The following is a 22,449-nucleotide window of genomic DNA, read 5'->3' as shown; positions in this document are numbered from 1 at the left end:
AGGAAAGTCCTTTAAGGTCGACAAGCATGTTCTGATGGAGAACAGAGTGCAAGGCATAAAATAGGCGGTATCGCATCGCAATTTGCGATATAATAATGATGTTTTACTGTGTATTTTAATAATCATGTCGCACCAACTGCGATATGCTTTCAACAGCAACAAAAAAAAAAGATTGTGCCTTTAAAGTTGTTCTGCCTCTGTGCACAGCATGCACTGCAGGTGAGGCAGAAGCACCAGGGTTGGGCTAAAAACATTGTATCGATGTTATATCAGCACAGCCCGGATGCAGCGTCATCACCTGCGTCGTGAGAGGAGGATCTCAGCCCCCTCTCACACTCCGGCTCAACGTTCTCAGCTAAGGAGGCCACGGGAGTCACAGTGCTAGGGGAGGTTTGGGTGGGGGAGCCGGGCCCTTTTGATGCAAATGTGTTTGGGTGCTGGTGTTAGTGTCTGGCGATAATATTTCTCATATTATTCTCAGCCACTTGCTAACACCAGCACCTGCAGTAATAACGCAGCCGGCTGATCACAGGAGGATATCTAGGTGAGGTCCGATATTCAGAAAGTGCTTTAGCTCCTTCACATCAAATACTTATTTCGATCTTTGGAGAGGTGTATTTTAGGTGGAGTCGACAGAACGCTAGCTTGTGTCAAAGGCAATAATGTCAGTCTTTGTCACACAGAGATGGAACTGAGCGATTGTCCTCCAGCTCTCCCCATTTTGAAGACACATTAATGGTCTTAAATTTCTGAGGCTTGTGTGTGGAGGCAAATTGTAAAAGCCGACATAGAAAGTTGGCAGCCAGACCATCAATTGAAAAGCAAACTGCACCATGGAGACAACAAAAAGGTCGGGGGTCAAAAACACACAAAAAAATCCAGTTTTGTTAATCTCCAAAAAGGGGCAAACCCCTCCCTGCAGAGGAACCAGGAATCTCTACAGATTACTGAGTCGCCATTGTTATGAGGTTTACAGTTCAACTATGGAAGGCAAATTATTGATGGTTGGTTTCAAAGACTGCACTTCAGAGTTTGCAAAAGGAGAATTACTGCAACTATTTGCAGTATCTGGGGAATTGGATCTTGGCTTTTTCCCATTGTCATGCTGAGCATTGATCTAAAAAAAAGAAGCAACAGGATCTTCTCCATGACGTATAAGGCCAATTTCTTACAACTGTACTGGGAGGGCATATCGATCAGCACTTAATTGGCAGGGGGTTGGGGACCCAAAAACATTTTGACCACACAAGTTTCAGTATCTCCGGCGAGCTTTTGTGGCATTAAGACAGTTTTTCTAAAGCCCAACAGGGGATTTAGAAAACCATATCTGAGGCAATACAGAAACTCCAATTCTTAGTCCAATGATGTACCACCTCGGATGTTTGGTAGCATGGACAGAGCAGCCAGGCTTACCTTAGATTGGAGAGAGGGCTGTAGATAGGTACAAAGAAATTGTAGCATACATATGGTCCAAAGAAACATTGATACGCGTATGTATTGGAAAAAATAATGTTTTATTTTATATACACAGTCAAAGGATAAATCTTTGGAAAACTGGGTACTACATGTAGGGAATCCTGCAGAACCCTCACCAAAACCTTGCCTAAGGTCTCATCCCAGATGGCCAGGAGAGGGCAGACGCTTACCAATCCCAATCCTGTATTGCGGGAGGATCACCCGGGTAGAGACAAGGCCCAAGGTAATGGGGAGATTCCATGGGATGAGGCACTGTATTTTTCCTGTGAGGGATACTCATATCACTATGTCGGAGGTGGTTTTGGCTCATTGCCACTTTAAAATATCAGATCCTCCTAGTAAGACTAAAATGGTAAGCTCCAAGGTTGTTAACTCCTCAACCTATTATATCATCAGAACACGTGTTGTGTGTCCCTAAACTTCCTCCTCAACGCAGAGGGTACACCAAAAGGAATGAAGAAAGTGTTGCCTTTTCTATACCATCTGTCTCTACTAAGACTTAACCACACAATCCCTCTTCTAAAAAATACTAAGGTAATTAAAACTGCCTTTAACAATGTAAAGGAAGTAGGAAAACATGATTTCCTTAAAAAGAATTGTGTCCCAGAATCCCACAGGGACTGTGACGAAGAAGAGGACTGAGGAGGCATGCAGAAGGAAAAGGACAAGCAAGTAGGCCCAACAACCTTTGCCAGGGTCAGGCAATTAACACGAAGGTCCTGCATCTGAACTTAATTGCCCCACCTGAGAGGCATAAAAGGCTGCAGCAGAAAGGAGCCGAGAGAAGGAGCTGAAAGTCTGCCAGTTTTATCAGGAGAAGAGCACGAGGCTGGCAGTTGACATTGAAGTGTGATCGCTTAAGGGACGCCGGGACACAAGGAGAGAAGATTTCACCTGCAGTTTCTGAGTTGATCCTGTGTTCACAAACCATGTCTGGCTGTGCCTGCATCGAGAGAAAAGTGGCAAAGTTAAAGGTTTCCCCATATGCACCCAATTGCTGCGACTGCAGAGCTGAAGACGTGCTACAACCCTAGGAGCATGTGCTGAAGCAAGCTAAGGGACAGGAGTTTAGGAGACTCCATGTGGCCGAGCCCGAACCGGAGGCACCCATCCTGCAGAGGGATGTGGGTCACAAGATGCCTGAAGCAGTGGTAGTAGAAAGAAAGTCGGGTAGTGGAAAACGCCAGCAACTGCAGTGTTTCTGGAGCCAGTGAGTGAAACCCTGTAGTCCGAATTACTGAAATCCCATTGCCGGTAACTGCAACCAGCTCAAATACAACTTGCGTATAAGATAGAGCGAGTAAAAGTGGTTCCATGCTATAAGACATTCTATCAACAAAGGAAATGTATCACATGCACATTTAATATCTGTTAATGTGCTGGCGTACAAGAAAAGCTTTCCTTTTGCCCACTGTCGACCAAGACTTTACCCGAGTGGTCACATGTCTCCAATTGAGAAGGAGAATGCTGCTGAAATCAACCAGAAGGTTAAAACTGAAGTATACAAATAGTCCCAAGTATTACAACAAAGAGAAAGTGCATATGCACAATTCTGATTCCCGACAAGAGTCAAAGTACTCTGCTTACTTGAAGGGATAATGCAAGTCTTTACGTTGCTTTGAAGCTACAAATATTCATCAGAGTGGTTGCATACATATAAATCTGTTTCTCCTGTGAAGCTTCAATCTTGTAACAGCCACAAGAAGTATTTTAAAACAGTAGACGTTACAGGGGCCTCAACGACAAAAGCCGCACAGTCCCAATATCTAGCAAGAGTCTGGTCAGACCCTCCGCATCCTCAACTGAAAGCCCTAGAAGACCCAATCCCAACGGAGGAGATGAGCGATGTTCTCTCTACATGGTCCAGACGGGCTCACGGCCCAATTCTATAAGAAATTGACTACATCCTCGCACCTCAGATGGTGGCCCTGTTTAGCTCATTCCTCTCATCGGGAACCACTACCCCCTCCATGGAGGAATCGCTAACTGTGCTCATACTGAAGCCTGGAAGGGATCGAGATCACTGTGCCCCTTACAGACCCATCACCCTATTGAACAATGATGCCAAAGTATTTGCGAAAATTCAGGCTGGCGCCTCTACTCCCAGACATAATCCACCCGGACCAGCCGGATACATTCCCGGCTGCAGCACCCACGACAACATAAGAGGAACCATAAACATTATTGAATCCGCCAATAGGAAGGGACTGGAAATGATGGTCCTATTGCTCGACGTGCATAAGGCCTTTGATAAGCTAGACTGGGGCTATATCCAAGGAACACTAAAAGGCACTACGGGTTCGGCCCCAATTTCATAAAACGGACACTAGCCAATTACCAACATCCCTCCACCAGGCTCAGAATGAATGGGGCTAGATCGGACATAATCAAGATAACGATAGGCACGAGGCAAGGATGTCCCCTTTCCACTCTCATCTTTGCACTTTCCACGGAGCCATTCGCAAACAGAATCCGTTATCGGCAATTCACGGCCTGGAAATCAAAGACCAAGTCTACAAAGATGCCCTATACACCGACGATGTCCTGTTAACATTGGGCCAACCCAAGGAGTCCATGAAAGCACTGGTCGGAACTGAAGGAATTTGGGGAGGCATCAGGATTCAGGTAAATCTCTCCAAGTCCACAGCGATTAGTATTAACCTGCCTCGGACTCTGGCAATAGGGCTGGAAAACGACTATCAACTACCTTGGCCGAGTGGGCAACTGTCCTATCTAGGGGGTCCAGCTACCAGTCAAACCCAATAGAGTATATAAAGCCAACTTCCCAGCACTGATCAAAGAACTCAAAAGTGACCCGATACGCTGGCAGAAAACAGGAAATCTCCTGGTTTCGGAGAATCACAGCTCTGAAAATGAACCCAATTCCCAGACTGCTTGATCACTGCTCTGCCTTGCCATCAACCATTCCGAAACAAGCGGTACAGGAGTTGCAAAGGAACATCATGAAATATATATGGGAAGGAAAGAAGCCACGAATTCCGAGGAGCATTATGCTTCGAGGACGAGTGGTGGGAGGCCTGGGGTCACCAGATGTAGCAAGATATATCCTTGCATCGCAGCTCTTGCTGGCGTTCGCTTGGAACACCATCACTCCGAAACCCTGTTGCCTGGAGCTGGAGGAAGCTTAGAGCCCAGTCCTGATAGACTCACTACCGCATAGGAAGAGACCCAGCGGCCAAACAAGCACATAGCCTCTTGCAACAACGGAAAACACGGTTCTGCACTGGAGCAAAGCGGCGCGACTGTGGAAATGTCAAAGCACAACAGGCCCACTCACCCCAATCTGGAAGAACCCAGACTTCACTACAGGTACCAGCCCTAATCATTTTCACAGATGGCAAGAAGGATGGCTAGAGAAGGTCCAAGACTTTTTCGAAAATGGAAACCCCCTGGACTTTGAAGCCTGCAAGGCGAAATTCAAAGTTCCGGAGACTGAGAGGTTCAGATATGCAGAGCTTAGACACTGGCTCTCTAGCAACATTATGAAAAAATCATGGAGGCAGAGAACTTACAGCCCTAGAGTGAACCCTCACAGCGAATCCCCCAAGGGAAGAATATCAACCCTCTAGAAGCTTCTAGACAGAACCGATCCAGCCTGCAAGGAATCGTACATGCACAAATGGGAGGAAGACATAGGGAGGCCCATTGAACTAGAAGAGTGGGGCCACATTTGGGCCAGAGCGCACAGAAGCTGTAAATGCTTATCCAACAAGGACGGGGCATTGAAGGTATGCTATAGGTGGTATCGAACCCAGGAGACGCTCAATAAATGTAGCCCCACGATCCCCCCGCTTTGCTGGAGAGGATGACCGGAAAAAGGCACCCTGTACCACCTACTATGGACATGCCCCAAGGCCACCCAATTCTGGAATGCTGTGCTAGACCAGGTCAAAACGATCATCGGCCTCACAATCCCATTGGGCCCTGGAATTGTCCTACTGGGAGCAAGGGGTGAGGGCCAATTCCCCCTGTCAGGCGGCAGACCAGAATGATGCGCCCACCTACTAACAGCGGCTAAAATTTCAATAGCCAGGCTCTGGAAAAACCCAGAAGGACCAGCAGTCCAGATGTGGTGGGCGAAGTGTTGGAACATAATAGCGGCCGAGAAAATCACAGCCATTCGGTTTGGAAACAGACATTTTTCCGAACCTTGGCTCCATTCCTGGACTACACACAGCAATAACCAGGCCTAGCCAGACGACCTCCTACTCTCCGATGGATGGACAAGCAAGACTAAAGAGGAGGTCAGAAGAGCAGGACAACTCACAGCCAGGGGAAGCCAGCGTGAAAGACATAAGGGCTCGGGACCACTGTCTGCCTACCCCTCTTCCCCCTCCCTCCTGAGAGAGCCAACACGGGCCATTGAAGGTTCATGGCCACAGAGACACAGCTCCCTCCCAAGCCAAACGGCAGATGTCATCCTCCTCCTCCTCCTTCCCCTGTCCCCTGATCCCAGTCCCTCCATTCCCCTTCGTCCCCACTGAGACTCTATAGACTTGTTGTTTACGTTTACTGTCTCCTTTGATAGCAAGGAACCGAGCGCCGAATTCGGCGCAGTTCATAGAATGCCATGATGTATTATTGCTTGTGTAAAACCAATAAAAAGAAGTTTGGAAAAAAATAAAAAACAGTAGAAGTTGCCAAGATACAAAGAGCAAGCACTACCCAAGCCAGTAGGCAAATCCTGTGAAACAAGCCCCATTAAGATTTATCCACCTGTCTTTTGAAGTTGTCAAAGCTGCTAGACATTCAGTGTCCTCTGATACAAGTGTGACAAGGTTATCCAAAGCTGGAAGAGTGGCAATACAGTTTTGGGGTACCTACTGGAACTAAGAAGGTACATAAAGCTGGTGAAGGGTGCATGTAAGATCGAGTTTATAATCTGTGAGGATGAGACTATGGCAGATTAATTTTGGTAGCCCTAAAACAGACAGAAGAGGCTGCTCCTTAGTGTCTTGCCTACATCTGGAGGTCGAAGTTGTCTTAAGTTGCAGCAGAGCCAACAGAGCTGTGGTGGTCTATAATATTGTCAGAAAACATTGTGTTGAGGTTTGTTGAAGCAGTAAAACACTGAAGCAAATGAGTCAGCTTTCACAGTGGCAGTAGCAGAAAAGGAGTTGACGAGAGGAGACCAACACCCTAAGAAACATCATCCTGACAAGTTATATTGAAGACGCTACAAATATTTGGACAGTGGTTGAAGCAGGAGCAGTACTGTTGTCTTTTAAACTAGATCTATTTGATCCCGGAAAGGAGATATCCAGGATTACAATTGGTGCGGTTTCTTTATTGGAATTGGAAGGAGAACCTTTCAACAAGAGGATACAAACTGTTACCAGTGGATTTTCATTTGGGTGAACTTTTGATTCTTTTGGGACTTCAAGTACTGATCTAAGACTGCATTTTTGCTGTTCTCTGAATCCGGCATGAAGTACTTCCCTCTGGGTATTGGGCTGGTGGGATACACTTCAATCTTACCCTGGGGAAGGGAGGTTCGCCCCTCAACCCTCCTGCTAGTGTTTCTCTTCAAAATGTCCTATTGCACTTTTGCAGTTCATCGTTGGTTAACATGGACACAACCCCGCTTTGCTTGGTTTGCTCTTGGGGCTCCTAAATCTACAACCGAGAACTCGAACTGCTCTAGAGGGTCTCCTCAGGTGTCCCTTGGGGTTAGTTGGCATTATCTCCGCACATAACTAAGACTTACCTGACTTTTCCTCATGTCTGTGGTTCTGCCTACAGAAATGGCCCCTTTATTTCCTAATGAGTACTCATATGGACATTTTCCAGTCTCTAGAGGTTGAAAAACTGGAATTTCAGCTTGTCCACCTGATTTTGTACATACATCACTGACATTCCGCATATTCCTATGAAAATGCGTAGCTACTGAAACTGTTGGTTGTTCTTTCATCGATGCTTTTTTAGGAGTGTAATGCAACCAAGTGCCTAATTGTGTCCCAACTTTTGGTTGTTAAACGTTCACCCACATTTCCTACATATGGGTGCTAGATTTAATATACATTGTAACATTAGTGCTTCCTAGATCGGAGACGAATTATACTGGCTATTCAGGTCTGGCATTTTGAGTCCTGAACATAACTGAACAGTTTACTTTTGTCTGGGTTCCCTTTTTCTCTGTACCCATTAGCCTTGTATGTATTGCGTGTATCACCAGTTAGTGGGCATACACTTAAATTAGGCATGGGCCGGTTCTATCACCGTTTCCTGTTTTTATGCAATGACTGCGACTATATAGATGTAGGTTTAGCCTACAATGTGTATTTGAACTTCTAGACACCCTGATATACTGAAAAATATACACTCATAAAATCAGCCTGGGTTATAGGCAGCTGTGGGTATGGTATCCAGTGGTGTCACCGAGGGGTGGGGTGAGGGGGCAAGAAATACTGAATTAAACTTTTAACGAAAAATAAATATATATGTGGTGAGGGTAAAGGTTTAAAAGGGGTGGGTTTAGAAATTTAGGGAAACATGGGGTTTGGGAGGGGGACCCCCCAAAATTATTTTCAGTAAAAGTTTATTCGGTAAAAAATAACGTCACATGGAACCTGTGGGCAATAGCCAGTCTCCCTCGAGTGAAGCCTAACAGACGCTACAGAGCATTTGGTCTTTCATTTGGTTGGCAACTGTCTTGCACTTTAGTTAGATGGGTTTCCATCCCTTAGAAGAGGGCTGTGCGAAAATCTCCTTAACAATGAGTGAGCTTTTTTTGGTTCCTCAGTTTGTTATGATGGGCGGCAGTCAAAATGTGCTCCTCGGAACGGCTTTTACTGACTGAATAGCTTTACTGTGAGTTGCCACATAAGAGTACTCTGACAGCAAAAAACGCTAGTTTCACTTCTACAAGCGCTAAGAAAACGGACAGATCACCATTCAGACAATTCTTCCACTTCTGCCTTTCTATGCGAGACAATTTTGGATGAGCAGCTCCATGTGGCAATAATGACCAGATAAAATATTCAAACAAGGTAGTAAAACAAGGCAAACGGGTTAAATTCCCTGAAGAAGAACACTGCCGCATTACAGAAATGACCACCTCAAAAGGTGTGGAGAGTTGCTAATAACAGAAGAAGTTCATGGCTTCTACAATAGCCACAGAACTCGGTGGCACCCATTGTCTAGCCAAAGTTTAAAATAGGCCAGCACAAGCCCTTGCTAATAATTAAGAGTTTAGCCATTCAGATTGGTCAACACTTCAAAAAGGGTAAGGGCAAAGATGGAGCTAAGGGTTAACAAGCAGCAGAGTGCTTTAAACACGGAGCACCAAGCCAAACAAAAAAAAACAAAATAAAATGTACAAAGAAAGTAAACTGCTGAATCATGTGTGGCCGTTCCACCTGATCTTATGTTGGAAATTAAGAACAGTATGTAGGTGGCATCAAATCAGAAATTACTGGATTTACCCTGTCCATGAATCACCCGAGCCAAGAGATAAATGGAGAAAAAGATTTTTTAAACACAACACATTTTAGCCTGCGCTCATTAGCCGACCGGGCCATAGTAAGTATGTAATTACAAGTTGGAAGAGAAAACAAACAAGAACAAGGAGACACCGGGGGCAAGGGAGAGGCAATGAGGGAGTTTGATGCTGCCAAATAAGTAGTCGCAGAAGCATTCAGTGGTCCTTCAATCCGACACGCAGAACCAAGCTGTTTTGAAGATTAACCTTTCCAATATACGGGTCTCCAGCGGAGGGCTTCAGCACTGAGCCTTACTCCCAACCGGCTGAGGGGGGTTTCCCTTGGGCGCTCAGCTCACTTCCATAGGGGACCTACTCAGAGCAGGCATGCAGGGTCTAGGGGAGTCGCCATAGCCCAGATCCTTAAACCAGCCTAGAAACAGGTTAACGCAGGGTGGAAGATAATGCATGCGCTTGCTTGCACTGGACTGTAGGGTTCGACATAAAGTGGCGCCTGGGGCTATTTAGCTCCTACTTGAGGCCTCGAAGAGCCTGTTTAGCTTGAGACCAACAGCCACCAGGAGCTACTTTTGGCTACCCATACCAACTGATGCCAAACAAAAGCCTATGTCCAAAACACGCAGAGTAAAATTCACAATCTATAAACAATAGGACACATCTATACGACATTTAAAGCATAAGGGGTCATAAATACTGGACACAATGATATGTGTACCTTATACAGAAGTTAGATTTTTGGAACTATGGGAGAGGGCCTCGTTCCACATTGGCAGCTCCTAGTCACTGGTTAATGTTCGATACCCAGGAGCATTACCTCCAATTTACCCAATCTTAATTCATGTGCCTTGCAGTGCACCAATGCATTCTCAATTGAGCGTAAAACAATTCTTTTACAAGTTGCAGTAACATGCAATACAAGTGATTGTGCAAACAGTAAAAGGTGTTTTTCAATAACAAATTAGATTTAAAAATGTTTGATACAAGTCCTGCAGTATACAAAGGAAAAAGAATCTTGTCCAGTTAGTGAGAACGAGTGCCCATCTAGCCCCAGCTGCTTTTGCCGGCTAGTGCTGGGCGTATTACCGATATAAAATTGTCCGATATTCTAGCTGCAATACTAGAAAGTTAAGGTTCAGAAGCAAGTAGTGAAGGCGTAGAAAAGTGGCGACGTGAAGGGAAATGTATCAAGTTCATGAACTCTTCATACTCACCAAGAGGGATTCAGATATAGTTATGGGTAAGTAAAGAATACATTATCAGGGAGAGATTTAGTATGAAAATCAATGTCGGATCAAGCTGAATAAAAGGAACAAGGATTTGGGGGGCGATGGTGCCCCTTCAACACTCAGCCATGCTAAAAGGATGTGTGCGAACAGTAACAGTGGTCAGAGTAAAAATGTTGATATAGTTCTTACCATATGCCCAAAAGGAGGACAATGGAGGTAAATTGAGGTAGTGAAAATGGACAGGGCACAAGAACACACAAGAACGGTATAACAGCAGGATACAGAATTTGGTTGGACCGTAAAGATAGTGAAATACAGTTGAGAATTTCAGGCTGTGTAAATCATGGAAGCAATCATGTCTGAAGCTTCTTAGGATGTGGCAGTCTGAGGGACTTAATTGAGCTTGTTAAGGGGGCAAAATGTGCACCGGCCAACAAGGCTAAAGCTAATTGCCTCTTGGCGAGTAAGAAATGCTGTGCTTATGTATAAAAAACTCAGATAGCAACTTGACTTTTTATGGATGGCTAGTAGTTTGCAACTTTAAATGTGTACCAGTGACTGTTTAGGATCAAGAGGGAACAGTAACAAGAAGTTAGCATAAGGGTAAAAATCAAACAGGCAAACTGGTTTAATTTTAATATGGAAGCTTACGAAGTTACGCAACATTTATTTTGCATGTGCCGGTAAAAAAGAAATGTAAATCGACTTGCTACCACTAATCTGAAAAGTAATGCTGAAAGTTCACTGAGGAAGAGGAAAGATATTTTAGCACCTTATTTCAAAGGCAATTGCAAACAATGATACTAAAGTTGCAGCCACTGGGATTTTAGTAGTCCATATGGCTTATGTACAGCAAGACACTCGGCTCGCCTCAATGCTGAAAGATCAATGAAACTCAATGGGCAAAACTTCAAGCTGTAAACTTCTTGCCAGTCTGAGGAATTCAACCATCCACATGGTGGGTGTGCGCTCGCCTAGGCATTTTTGAAAGTTTAAATGAAATAATATGATGGTAGATCAACCACCGGAAAAAATGTGGGGCTAATGCTCAAACATTTGCCTATGCCCACTGCACGACAAACGCATAGACGCGTGTACTCTGGGTGGACACAGCCTACAGGTGCAGCCCCCAGTCATATTTAGTTAGGATATGAGAGGGGGAATACACGATGCATCGCCGAAAAGGGGTAGGACCAAACCTCCCCACTGCCATTGCCAGCCTGGTTAACTAACAAAGGCTCCATGGATCAGCCTTGTTCCTTTGTTGGGCCCTGCAGCTTGGGGCAACGATTCTCATATCATTCACAGGATAATTCAAACAGGCCCATATAGGGCTTGGCTGCTGAAGCTAACAAAAGGAGACAGGAAACGCCAAAAAACTTTCATATGCACTAGGTCAACCTGAAACCAGCTTCCGTCTCCTAGTATTGATCGACAGTGAACTGTCATGTCTGGGACTGCATGTTTACAGTAGTCAACCTCGCAGGAGGAACCCATTCATAAGGTACGAGTATGTGGTTTGCAGAAGCCAGAAAGTGTCTCACCGCAGCTTCAAGAGACCTGCCGCTTTAATCAGGAACCATAGAGCTTCATTAACCAGAGAGACCCTTTCATCCACAACATGCAAGATGGGTGAGACTTAGTAGGCTGGGAGGATAGCTCAGGGATAGGTTTTTTTATTGGAAGCAAGACAACGCATAGCAACAGAGGGTCGAATCCCAGTTTTGCACTTGGAAGCCTCTCTCCCTGGTATTAAGCGTGTTGTAAAAGAACAATATAATTACAATAATGTTTTCACCCCTTTACCTTTTCTTTTGCAAAGCACTCTGGTTATGACCCAACACATACAGGAGATTGTTGGTGGGGACCCAGGATTCGTTCATTAAGGTAGGCTTAGCCTACACCAATCCCTGTGGTCCATTTGGCTTTATCTGGAGGCTTCAACAGAAGCAGAAGGAAGACTCATCACTGGACCCTGGCTGAAGGTACAGTCTTCCGTACATCTTCCGCCAGTGAAGGAAGGCCAGGACCTCCAAGACAGAAGCAAGATCCCCCCTAAACGTTTCCCTGGGAACATAGGAATACCAAATCCAGGGGACCCTCCAGCAGCCCCAGAACTGGTACCCAGCAAACACACAAAGTGCCCTGCTAGGCTCTGCAGCAAGCTTCCTAGGTGCGAAGTGCCAGAGAGTCTGTGAACCATAAACCAAGGATAAAGAATCTGCCTGCAACACACTCCTCAGCTTTGGGCTGTCTGCCGTAAAAGGACGACTAGACCAGTGAAGAAGCTAGGAGATGTGCATCTCGAGCTGCAACCGTCTGCAGCACTGACCGTTGTTACGCTGCAGTTGCTTAAACACGCCCAAAATGCCTCGACCAGCACCGCAGCAACGATTCCTGACCCCAAGCCACTTTGTAAGCCAGCCTGCAGTTGTCCACCTAGCTTCACGCGCCAAACTGCCTGCTGCCTGATACCTGCACCAGTCTCCTGCCTGTTGCAGAAGCTACAAAGTGTCCTGAAGCCGACCCACCCCTGTTAAGCACCATTAACTCCTACAGCACAAGGAACATTGTGGTTCTGTCCCCCAGGCCCTTCTCCGAAAGCCCTTAGTGACAATTACTAACCCATTGCTCCCTTTGTGTTGAAACCAGGTATCTTAACTATTGCGATGAATTACTATACTGTCTACCCTCAGGTCAGTATCCAGAGTGCATCCCTTTGAAACGGTCTTCCCTCTGCATTCTTTACAGGGTGTGTTGTATTTTGTAGTGGGCTAGAACTATCTCTTGTGGGAGTAAAAGTAGATAATTTTTGTGGGAGTACTAAAGTAGATATTTGTATACAACCTTGACTGGACAGTCTCCTTTATCATTGGGTAATAACTGTATTTTCTCTGCGTTGCAACTAACCAATGATCCACGAACTTCAGAGATGAGCATGCTGTTCCGTCCACATTACCAAAATTGGACACAGAGGTTTATAATTGACTTGTATTTCCAATCTGTTTGGATCGTGCTGGTGTACTTGAGGTGTGAGCTGATTGATGGTTGAGAAACAGATATTAATCCCTGGACCACTGGTGCCCGGAAGTAGAATATCAAGGCGTATAAGGATATCCACAATAAAAAAAAAATAGCACCTGCAAATGGCAGAGAAATTCCAGACTAGAAAACGCTTGCTACACTAAGAACTCATTTCAGATCTATCCAGCTCGACACCCCTGTTATTTCTGCAAAAGCATTTTCTCTTGCAGCGCCTTGTGGCCTAGAATACTCAGCCCAACTCCCCTATACACTTGCCTGCCATTGCTGGCTTTTTGGAAGCCCATTAAAGCCCATTTGTTTTCCCTGGTCTACCCCCAAATATTCGTTTTCCTCAACATGCCAAACTTTTATCATGGAACTAGTTTCATTTTTTAAAAGTCTTTATTTTGTATAAGTGTTGTGTGGCTGCCCTCAAGCCAGGCAACGCAACTACTCCGTTTAAGAAAGCACATTGAATTTTGGGTGTACACCAGGATAACACAACGGCTCTCCAACCCTTCACCAGGACTGGAGTGGCCAACAATACCACACACACAATACACAATGTACTTGCATAGAAGCAATTTCTTTCAATGCAAGCCATGCACCAATGGTCGGGCACCTCAGTGTGGGTCAACTCCACACAACAAACTTAAAACAAAGCTAAGCACTCAGAGGACACTGGACACGACCCAAAATAGAATGAGCTCTGCACAAACAATGCTTTTGACAGTAGGTATCAACATGTGATGGTGTGCTACTACAACAGAATAAAACAGACTGTTGAAACAGTATCAAAATGCAGGTACTTGTTAATAACCTTTGTTACCATTTGCAAACACCCCCCACTCCCTGCCCCCAATCGTATTGTCAATTTTCCCAGCTACACCCATTACACAAATCTAGTTAAACGCGTGTTAAATGTAATATAACAAAATGCCCCAAATTACTTTATATAAAAAAATGAATCAGAAATTATGCAAGGTCCCCACAAAAAAATGTAAATACGGTGAAGTATTTTCAAATTGATGCTCGACGGCGCGCTTTCACAACACAACACTGCATTGAGCTAATCAAAAGGCCTGCATCGGTGGCAGAAAAGATGCCCAGAGGATACACACTTGCCATGGATGATACTCTGGCTATAATGATTGCCATTTTAGATCTATTCCTCCAGATGTGTAACACCTAATTACACACCTGCAATAGACAGATATTCTGCCTTAATGTTGCCATTTTAGATCTATTCAGCCAGATAGGAACAGTGCCACAAAACAACGTGCAACGCATTGAAAGGAAATGCTAAAGTGCGTTACTTTGTATCTAGTACAGTTCACAACCAAGGCGCAGAGTTCCTAAGAGACAAATTAAGCCTACATCGCCCTACAAGGACCCTCAGATCGAGCAGCGACATCTGTTTGTAAACAAAACCCTACAACAAAAGAAAATTTGGAGGATGATCTTTCTCCCACCTCGCCCCAATAAATCAACTGCTATTCAGAAAACTCCTCAAATCCTGGCTCTTCACCCTATAAATAGAAGAACGCCTACGGGGGCACACACACAGCTGAAACAATGCTGAGGGAAGAAACCGATCCTCCCGATCCCCCCTAAGCTATCACCCATAAACAGAAGTCAAAGAAGATCAATCTACGGCATATTAACTTACCAACTGAGAGATCGATATGACAGGACAATACGATATAAACAACACAGATAGATTTGGATGGAAGGGTAAGGACGAAATATCAATAACACCCTGGCCTACAGACTACACAGGCAACAATGGACCACCGACAGAAAATAGATAGCAAGGGAGTGGGTGACTGCTAATCTACAGTAGCAATACCAGAGTGATAAGACACGTCCTTTACTGTTACACTTAGCTCAAAAACACAGCTAGGAACGTGCCACGCCATTACCCATAACAATTAGACTGACAGAAAAGAAAAGGGGAAAACATGCCTCCCAATAGGACAACCGGATTCATAATGACTAATATATATAACCCACTAACACTATGCTCAAATCTATACATACCGAACTGACACGAAAATCCACATAACCATCTTCTCGCTCAGCAAACCGCACACACGTCACCACAGCAAACTGCACACACTTCACCACACCGCTACAACACAACACATAAAACCACACCAACAGCACTCGAGATCTTGCATCGGTCAGATATTTACACCAAAGCTCAGCGCCCGGTGATAACCGAACTGATTCTGCCAACAGCACACCACTTCTCTCACTTTCCTACTCACTCTTCACTCGACTAACTCATCCTGCCTTCTTGTTTGCAGATCCGCTGAGACCCAATTCCGTTTGTGACAATGCGCAGTACAAATACCTTTATCATTAACAGTTGGCGAGCAAAGCCCCCCATATTTAACACAATTTCCCTGCTCGACAGTGCAGAATGAATAGCGAGTGTTCATAAAGAATCCCCCGACCCCGTCAACAAAGTGCATAAAGAAAAAACACAAGCTTAAGTGGACGAAAAGTCAACTGCAGCCTCACCGGGGAAACAGAACCCCGGGGACCTAAAATACACTAAGTCCAATTAAAATGCTGCTTTTAAAACAAAAAATGATTTAACAATGAGTGCAATTACAGCAAATAACGAATAAAAGTTCTGAGCCACCGGCTCATTGCAGAATGGAAACGTGACACCTTAGAAAACCGAAGGTATGGGTGGGTGAGTAAATAATTGCTGGTAATCAGATTTAGGGATAAGTGTCAGGCGGGATGAGGGAAGTGCCCCTTACAAGGGGGTATCATGTGCAAGGCAGGCCAGAGCGTGGAGAACCTAGCCTACACGTGCCCCCCCCGCCCCCCCCCCCCGTTCCTGGAAGATTGCCCAAGAGCCACAATCTCACTGATGCAGATGGGCAGGCAACCCTCTCTCCTGATCCACAGATGCCTGGCAATCCTGCCCGGGTGGCACCAGGTGACGTGCAAGAGGCCGGCCCTACACGCTTGTGAAGAGTCTTTAATAGGAATAAGCAATGCTGGTGGAGGATACAATTTACAATGAGGAGTTATGGCACAGCATTCATGTTTAGTGGGCGGTTCTTCTAAGTGGAAGATCCGCTGTCTGGAGGATTCTTGGACCCGAGATCATGCACTGGGCAATAGATCAAGTGCCAGAGAGGCAGCGGGACAGAGACTGGGCAAAACATGAAAGTGCCAGTGATGAGTGGCATAAACACTGAACAGAGACTGCTGACGGGGCAATATATCAAAGTAATGCAGTGGGACTGTGCTAGTGCAGAAGAGTAGGGTACACACGGAAGCAAATCAGAGGATGGGGCTACGTATGCCAGTGCAAGGGGTGCAGAATATTGGGATGAACAGAGCAAGTGTTATGATGCAGTGGGGTGGTGAAGGAGAGTTCAGATCAGGGATGTCAGTGCAGGTGATGGGGCAGGGCTGGTGAGGATGCAGAGGGTGCCAGTGCAGGGGGTGCAGAATATTGGGATGAACAGAGCAAGTGTTATGATGCAGTGGGGTGGTGCAGGAGAGTTCAGATCAGGGATGTCAGTGCAGGTGATGGGGCAGGGCTGGTAAGGATGCAGAGGGTGCCAGTGCAGGGGGTGCAGAATATTGGGATGAACAGAGCAAGTGTTATGATGCAGTGGGGTGGTGCAGGAGAGTTCAGATCAGGGATGTCAGTGCAGGTGATGGGGCAGGGCTGGTGAGGATACAGAGGGTGCCAGTGCAGGGGGTGCAGAATATTGGGATGAACAGAGCAAGTGTTATGATGCAGTGGGGTGGTGAAGGAGAGTTCAGATCAGGGATGTCAGTGCAGGTGATGGGGCAGGGCTGGTGAGGATACAGAGGGTGCCAGTGCAGGGGGTGCAGAATATTGGGATGAACAGAGCAAGTGTTATGATGCAGTGGGGTGGTGCAGGAGAGTTCAGATCAGGGATGTCAGTGCAGGTGATGGGGCAGGGCTGGTGAGGATACAGAGGGTGCCAGTGCAGGGGGTGCAGAATATTGGGATGAACAGAGCAAGTGTTATGATGCAGTGGGGTGGTGAAGGAGAGTTCAGATCAGGGATGTCAGTGCAGGTGATGGGGCAGGGCTGGTGAGGATGCAGAGGGTGCCAGTGCAGGGGGTGCAGAATATTGGGATGAACAGAGCAAGTGTTATGATGCAGTGGGGTGGTGCAGGAGAGTTCAGATCAGGGATGTCAGTGCAGGTGATGGGGCAGGGCTGGTAAGGATGCAGAGGGTGCCAGTGCAGGGGGTGCAGAATATTGGGATGAACAGAGCAAGTGTTATGATGCAGTGGGGTGGTGCAGGAGAGTTCAGATCAGGGATGTCAGTGCAGGTGATGGGGCAGGGCTGGTGAGGATACAGAGGGTGCCAGTGCAGGGGGTGCAGAATATTGGGATGAACAGAGCAAGTGTTATGATGCAGTGGGGTGGTACAGGAGAGTTCAGATCAGGGATGTCAGTGCAGGTGATGGGGCAGGGCTGGTGAGGATACAGAGGGTGCCAGTGCAGGGGGTGCAGAATATTGGGATGAACAGAGCAAGTGTTATGATGCAGTGGGGTGGTGCAGGAGAGTTCAGATCAGGGATGTCAGTGCAGGTGATGGGGCAGGGCTGGTGAGGATGCAGAGGGTGCCAGTGCAGGGGGTGCAGAATATTGGGATGAACAGAGCAAGTGTTATGATGCAGTGGGGTGGTGAAGGAGAGTTCAGATCAGGGATGTCAGTGCAAGTGATGGTGCAGGACTGGTGAGGATACAGAGGGTGCCAGTGCAGGGGGTGCAGAATATTGGGATGAACAGAGCAAGTGTTATGATGCAGTGGGGTGGTGCAGGAGAGTTCAGATCAGGGATGTCAGTGCAGGTGATGGGGCAGGGCTGGTGAGGATGCAGAGGGTGCCAGTGCAGGGGGTGCAGAATATTGGGATGAACAGAGCAAGTGTTATGATGCAGTGGGGTGGTGAAGGAGAGTTCAGATCAGGGATGTCAGTGCAAGTGATGGTGCAGGACTGGTGAGGATACAGAGGGTGCCAGTGCAGGGGGTGCAGAATATTGGGATGAACAGAGCAAGTGTTATGATGCAGTGGGGTGGTACAGGAGAGTTCAGATCAGGGATGTCAGTGCAGGTGATGGGGCAGGGCTGGTGAGGATGCAGAGGGTACCAGGCGGGCAGAGCAGAGGGCAGTGCAAGTGCAGGCTGTGGCCCGGGGCAGGGCTGGTGAGGGTGCAGAGGGTGCCAGGCGGGCAGTGCAGAGGGCAGTGTCAGTGCAAGTGGTGGCCTGGGGAAGGGCTGGTGAGGGTGCAAAGGGTGCCAGGTGGGCAGTGCAGAGGGCAGTGCCAGTGCAGGTTGTGGCCCGGGGCAGGGCTGGTGAGGGTGCAGAGGGTGCCAGGCGGGCAGAGCCAGTGCAGGTTGTGGCCCTGGGCAGGGCTGCTGAGGATGCAGAGGGTGCCAGGTGGGCAGTGCAGAGCAGAGGGCAGTGCCAGTGCAGGTTGTGGCCTGGGGCAGGGCTGCTGAGGATGCAGAGGGTGCCAGGCGGGCAGTGCCAGTGCAGGTTGTGGCCCGGGGCAGGGCTGGTGAGGATGCAGAGGGTGCCAGGTGGGCAGTGCAGAGGGGCAGTGCCAGTGCAGGTTGTGGCCCGGGGCAGGGCTGGTGAGGATGCAGAGGGTGCCAGGCGGGCAGAGCAGAGCAGAGGGCAGTGCCAGTGCAGGTTGTGGCCCGGGGCAGGGCTGGTGAGGATGCAGAGGGTGCCAGGTGGGCAGTGCAGAGGGGCAGTGCCAGTGCAGGTTGTGGCCCGGGGCAGGGCTGGTGAGGATGCAGAGGGTGCCAGGCGGGCAGAGCAGAGGGCAGTGCCAGTGCAGGTTGTGGCCCGGGGCAGGGCTGGTGAGGATGCAGAGGGTGCCAGGTGGGCAGTGCAGAGGGGCAGTGCCAGTGCAGGTTGTGGCCCGGGGCAGGGCTGGTGAGGATGCAGAGGGTGCCAGGCGGGCAGAGCAGAGCAGAGGGCAGTGCCAGTGCAGGTTGTGGCCCGGGGCAGGGCTGGTGAGGATGCAGAGGGTGCCAGGTGGGCAGTGCAGAGGGGCAGTGCCAGTGCAGGTTGTGGCCCGGGGCAGGGCTGGTGAGGATGCAGAGGGTGCCAGGCGGGCAGAGCAGAGGGCAGTGCCAGTGCAGGTTGTGGCCCGGGGCAGGGCTGGTGAGGATGCAGAGGGTGCCAGGTGGGCAGTGCAGAGGGGCAGTGCCAGTGCAGGTTGTGGCCCGGGGCAGGGCTGGTGAGGATGCAGAGGGTGCCAGGCGGGCAGAGCAGAGGGCAGTGCCAGTGCAGGTTGTGGCCCGGGGCAGGGCTGGTGAGGATGCAGAGGGTGCCAGGTGGGCAGTGCAGAGGGGCAGTGCCAGTGCAGGTTGTGGCCCGGGGCAGGGCTGGTGAGGATGCAGAGGGTGCCAGGCGGGCAGAGCAGAGCAGAGGGCAGTGCCAGTGCAGGTTGTGGCCCGGGGCAGGGCTGGTGAGGATGCAGAGGGTGCCAGGTGGGCAGTGCAGAGGGGCAGTGCCAGTGCAGGTTGTGGCCCGGGGCAGGGCTGGTGAGGATGCAGAGGGTGCCAGGCGGGCAGAGCAGAGGGCAGTGCCAGTGCAGGTTGTGGCCCGGGGCAGGGCTGGTGAGGATGCAGAGGGTGCCAGGTGGGCAGTGCAGAGGGGCAGTGCCAGTGCAGGTTGTGGCCCGGGGCAGGGCTGGTGAGGATGCAGAGGGTGCCAGGCGGGCAGAGCAGAGGGCAGTGCCAGTGCAGGTTGTGGCCCGGGGCAGGGCTGGTGAGGATGCAGAGGGTGCCAGGTGGGCAGTGCAGAGGGGCAGTGCCAGTGCAGGTTGTGGCCCGGGGCAGGGCTGGTGAGGATGCAGAGGGTGCCAGGCGGGCAGAGCAGAGCAGAGGGCAGTGCCAGTGCAGGTTGTGGCCCGGGGCAGGGCTGGTGAGGATGCAGAGGGTGCCAGGTGGGCAGTGCAGAGGGGCAGTGCCAGTGCAGGTTGTGGCCCGGGGCAGGGCTGGTGAGGATGCAGAGGGTGCCAGGCGGGCAGAGCAGAGCAGAGGGCAGTGCCAGTGCAGGTTGTGGCCCGGGGCAGGGCTGGTGAGGATGCAGAGGGTGCCAGGTGGGCAGTGCAGAGGGGCAGTGCCAGTGCAGGTTGTGGCCCGGGGCAGGGCTGGTGAGGATGCAGAGGGTGCCAGGCGGGCAGAGCAGAGCAGAGGGCAGTGCCAGTGCAGGTTGTGGCCCGGGGCAGGGCTGGTGAGGATGCAGAGGGTGCCAGGTGGGCAGTGCAGAGGGGCAGTGCCAGTGCAGGTTGTGGCCCGGGGCAGGGCTGGTGAGGATGCAGAGGGTGCCAGGCGGGCAGAGCAGAGGGCAGTGCCAGTGCAGGTTGTGGCCCGGGGCAGGGCTGGTGAGGATGCAGAGGGTGCCAGGTGGGCAGTGCAGAGGGGCAGTGCCAGTGCAGGTTGTGGCCCGGGGCAGGGCTGGTGAGGATGCAGAGGGTGCCAGGCGGGCAGAGCAGAGGGCAGTGCCAGTGCAGGTTGTGGCCCGGGGCAGGGCTGGTGAGGATGCAGAGGGTGCCAGGTGGGCAGTGCAGAGGGGCAGTGCCAGTGCAGGTTGTGGCCCGGGGCAGGGCTGGTGAGGATGCAGAGGGTGCCAGGCGGGCAGAGCAGAGCAGAGGGCAGTGCCAGTGCAGGTTGTGGCCCGGGGCAGGGCTGGTGAGGATGCAGAGGGTGCCAGGTGGGCAGTGCAGAGGGGCAGTGCCAGTGCAGGTTGTGGCCCGGGGCAGGGCTGGTGAGGATGCAGAGGGTGCCAGGCGGGCAGAGCAGAGCAGAGGGCAGTGCCAGTGCAGGTTGTGGCCCGGGGCAGGGCTGGTGAGGATGCAGAGGGTGCCAGGTGGGCAGTGCAGAGGGGCAGTGCCAGTGCAGGTTGTGGCCCGGGGCAGGGCTGGTGAGGATGCAGAGGGTGCCAGGCGGGCAGAGCAGAGCAGAGGGCAGTGCCAGTGCAGGTTGTGGCCCGGGGCAGGGCTGGTGAGGATGCAGAGGGTGCCAGGTGGGCAGTGCAGAGGGGCAGTGCCAGTGCAGGTTGTGGCCCGGGGCAGGGCTGGTGAGGATGCAGAGGGTGCCAGGCGGGCAGAGCAGAGGGCAGTGCCAGTGCAGGTTGTGGCCCGGGGCAGGGCTGGTGAGGATGCAGAGGGTGCCAGGTGGGCAGTGCAGAGGGGCAGTGCCAGTGCAGGTTGTGGCCCGGGGCAGGGCTGGTGAGGATGCAGAGGGTGCCAGGCGGGCAGAGCAGAGGGCAGTGCCAGTGCAGGTTGTGGCCCGGGGCAGGGCTGCTGAGGGTGGAGCACGGGGGTGCTGTCGCCCCCGGGGCGCGGGTCTCTTCGGGGTAGGGGGGGTGCATGTAGCATCGGGGAGAGTGTTGCTGGGGGGGGGTTGGGGGGGGGTCCTCACCGAGCAGCAGCAGCTTGACCTCCCGCGCGGACTTCTCGCCGTCCTCGCGCAGGTTGCGGTCGATCATCTTGCTGCGCTCCACCGCCGCCTTGTCCTCGGTGCTCAGCGTGCAGCCCATGGCGGCGGCCCGGGGGGGGGGGGGGGGGGGGGGGGGCCTGGGGCGGAGGACGGGGCCCCGCGGCGGCGGCGGCGGCGAGGGCGGATGCTGCTGCTGCTGCTGCTGCTGACCGCTCCCTGTGGCGGCGGCGCCGGCGCTGCTGAGGATGAGGAGGAGCAGGATGGGGATGGGGCCGCCGCTGCCTTCAGGCGCTCTCTCTCTCTCACACAATCTCTCCCTGGCGAGCCAGCGAGGCGCGTGCACGACGGCGGGGTGGCGCGCCCTCGACGCGGCAACAAATGGGCGCTGGCAGGAACACGCGTGCGCGCCCGCCCAGCGCAGGGGCAGGGGCAGGCGCGCGTGCCCGGGGCGCGCGTGGCACTCTGACGTCACCGCCCGCCCAGATCGAATGTCAACGGCTCCTAACGGCCGCTCGGGCCGCCCGCGCGCGCGCGCGCGACGCTTCAGTCAGAGAGAGAGAGAGAGAGAGAGAGAGAGAGAGAGAGAGGGCGCCAGAGGGCGCCGCCAGGCGGAGGCAGCCGCTAGGCCCGAGGGGAAAGGAGAAAGAGGGCCCCAGGCTAATGAAGACGGTCAGGTAAATGCCGCCCAAAGCGCAGGAACCCTCCAGCGGATGATGGCTCTTTCCAGATGTTTACTTATTTACTCACAGGGCGCCCACAGCCCAGAGGCGTCGTGGCGCACTTACAG

General features: G+C 50.6%; 1 protein-coding gene across 1 annotated transcript in view; it reads right to left on the bottom strand.

Moving 5' to 3' along the window:
- The window catches only part of LOC138513169 (guanine nucleotide-binding protein G(i) subunit alpha-1), a 340,588-nt gene extending 318,531 nt beyond the window's left edge, over positions 1–22,057 (bottom strand). The window contains exon 1 of the mRNA XM_069627798.1: positions 21,645–22,057. Within this exon, the coding sequence (XP_069483899.1) occupies positions 21,645–21,762 (118 nt within the window). The 5' untranslated portion in view covers positions 21,763–22,057. The remainder of the gene's footprint in view (positions 1–21,644) is intronic.
- Between the last annotated feature and the right edge of the window lie 392 nt (positions 22,058–22,449).

Source organism: Ambystoma mexicanum, chromosome 12 (genome assembly GCF_040938575.1).
Source record: "Ambystoma mexicanum isolate Mex_15411 chromosome 12, UKY_AmexF1_1, whole genome shotgun sequence".
Classification (NCBI taxonomy): domain Eukaryota; kingdom Metazoa; phylum Chordata; class Amphibia; order Caudata; family Ambystomatidae; genus Ambystoma; species Ambystoma mexicanum.
This window is presented reverse-complemented; position numbering and strand designations above follow the sequence as displayed.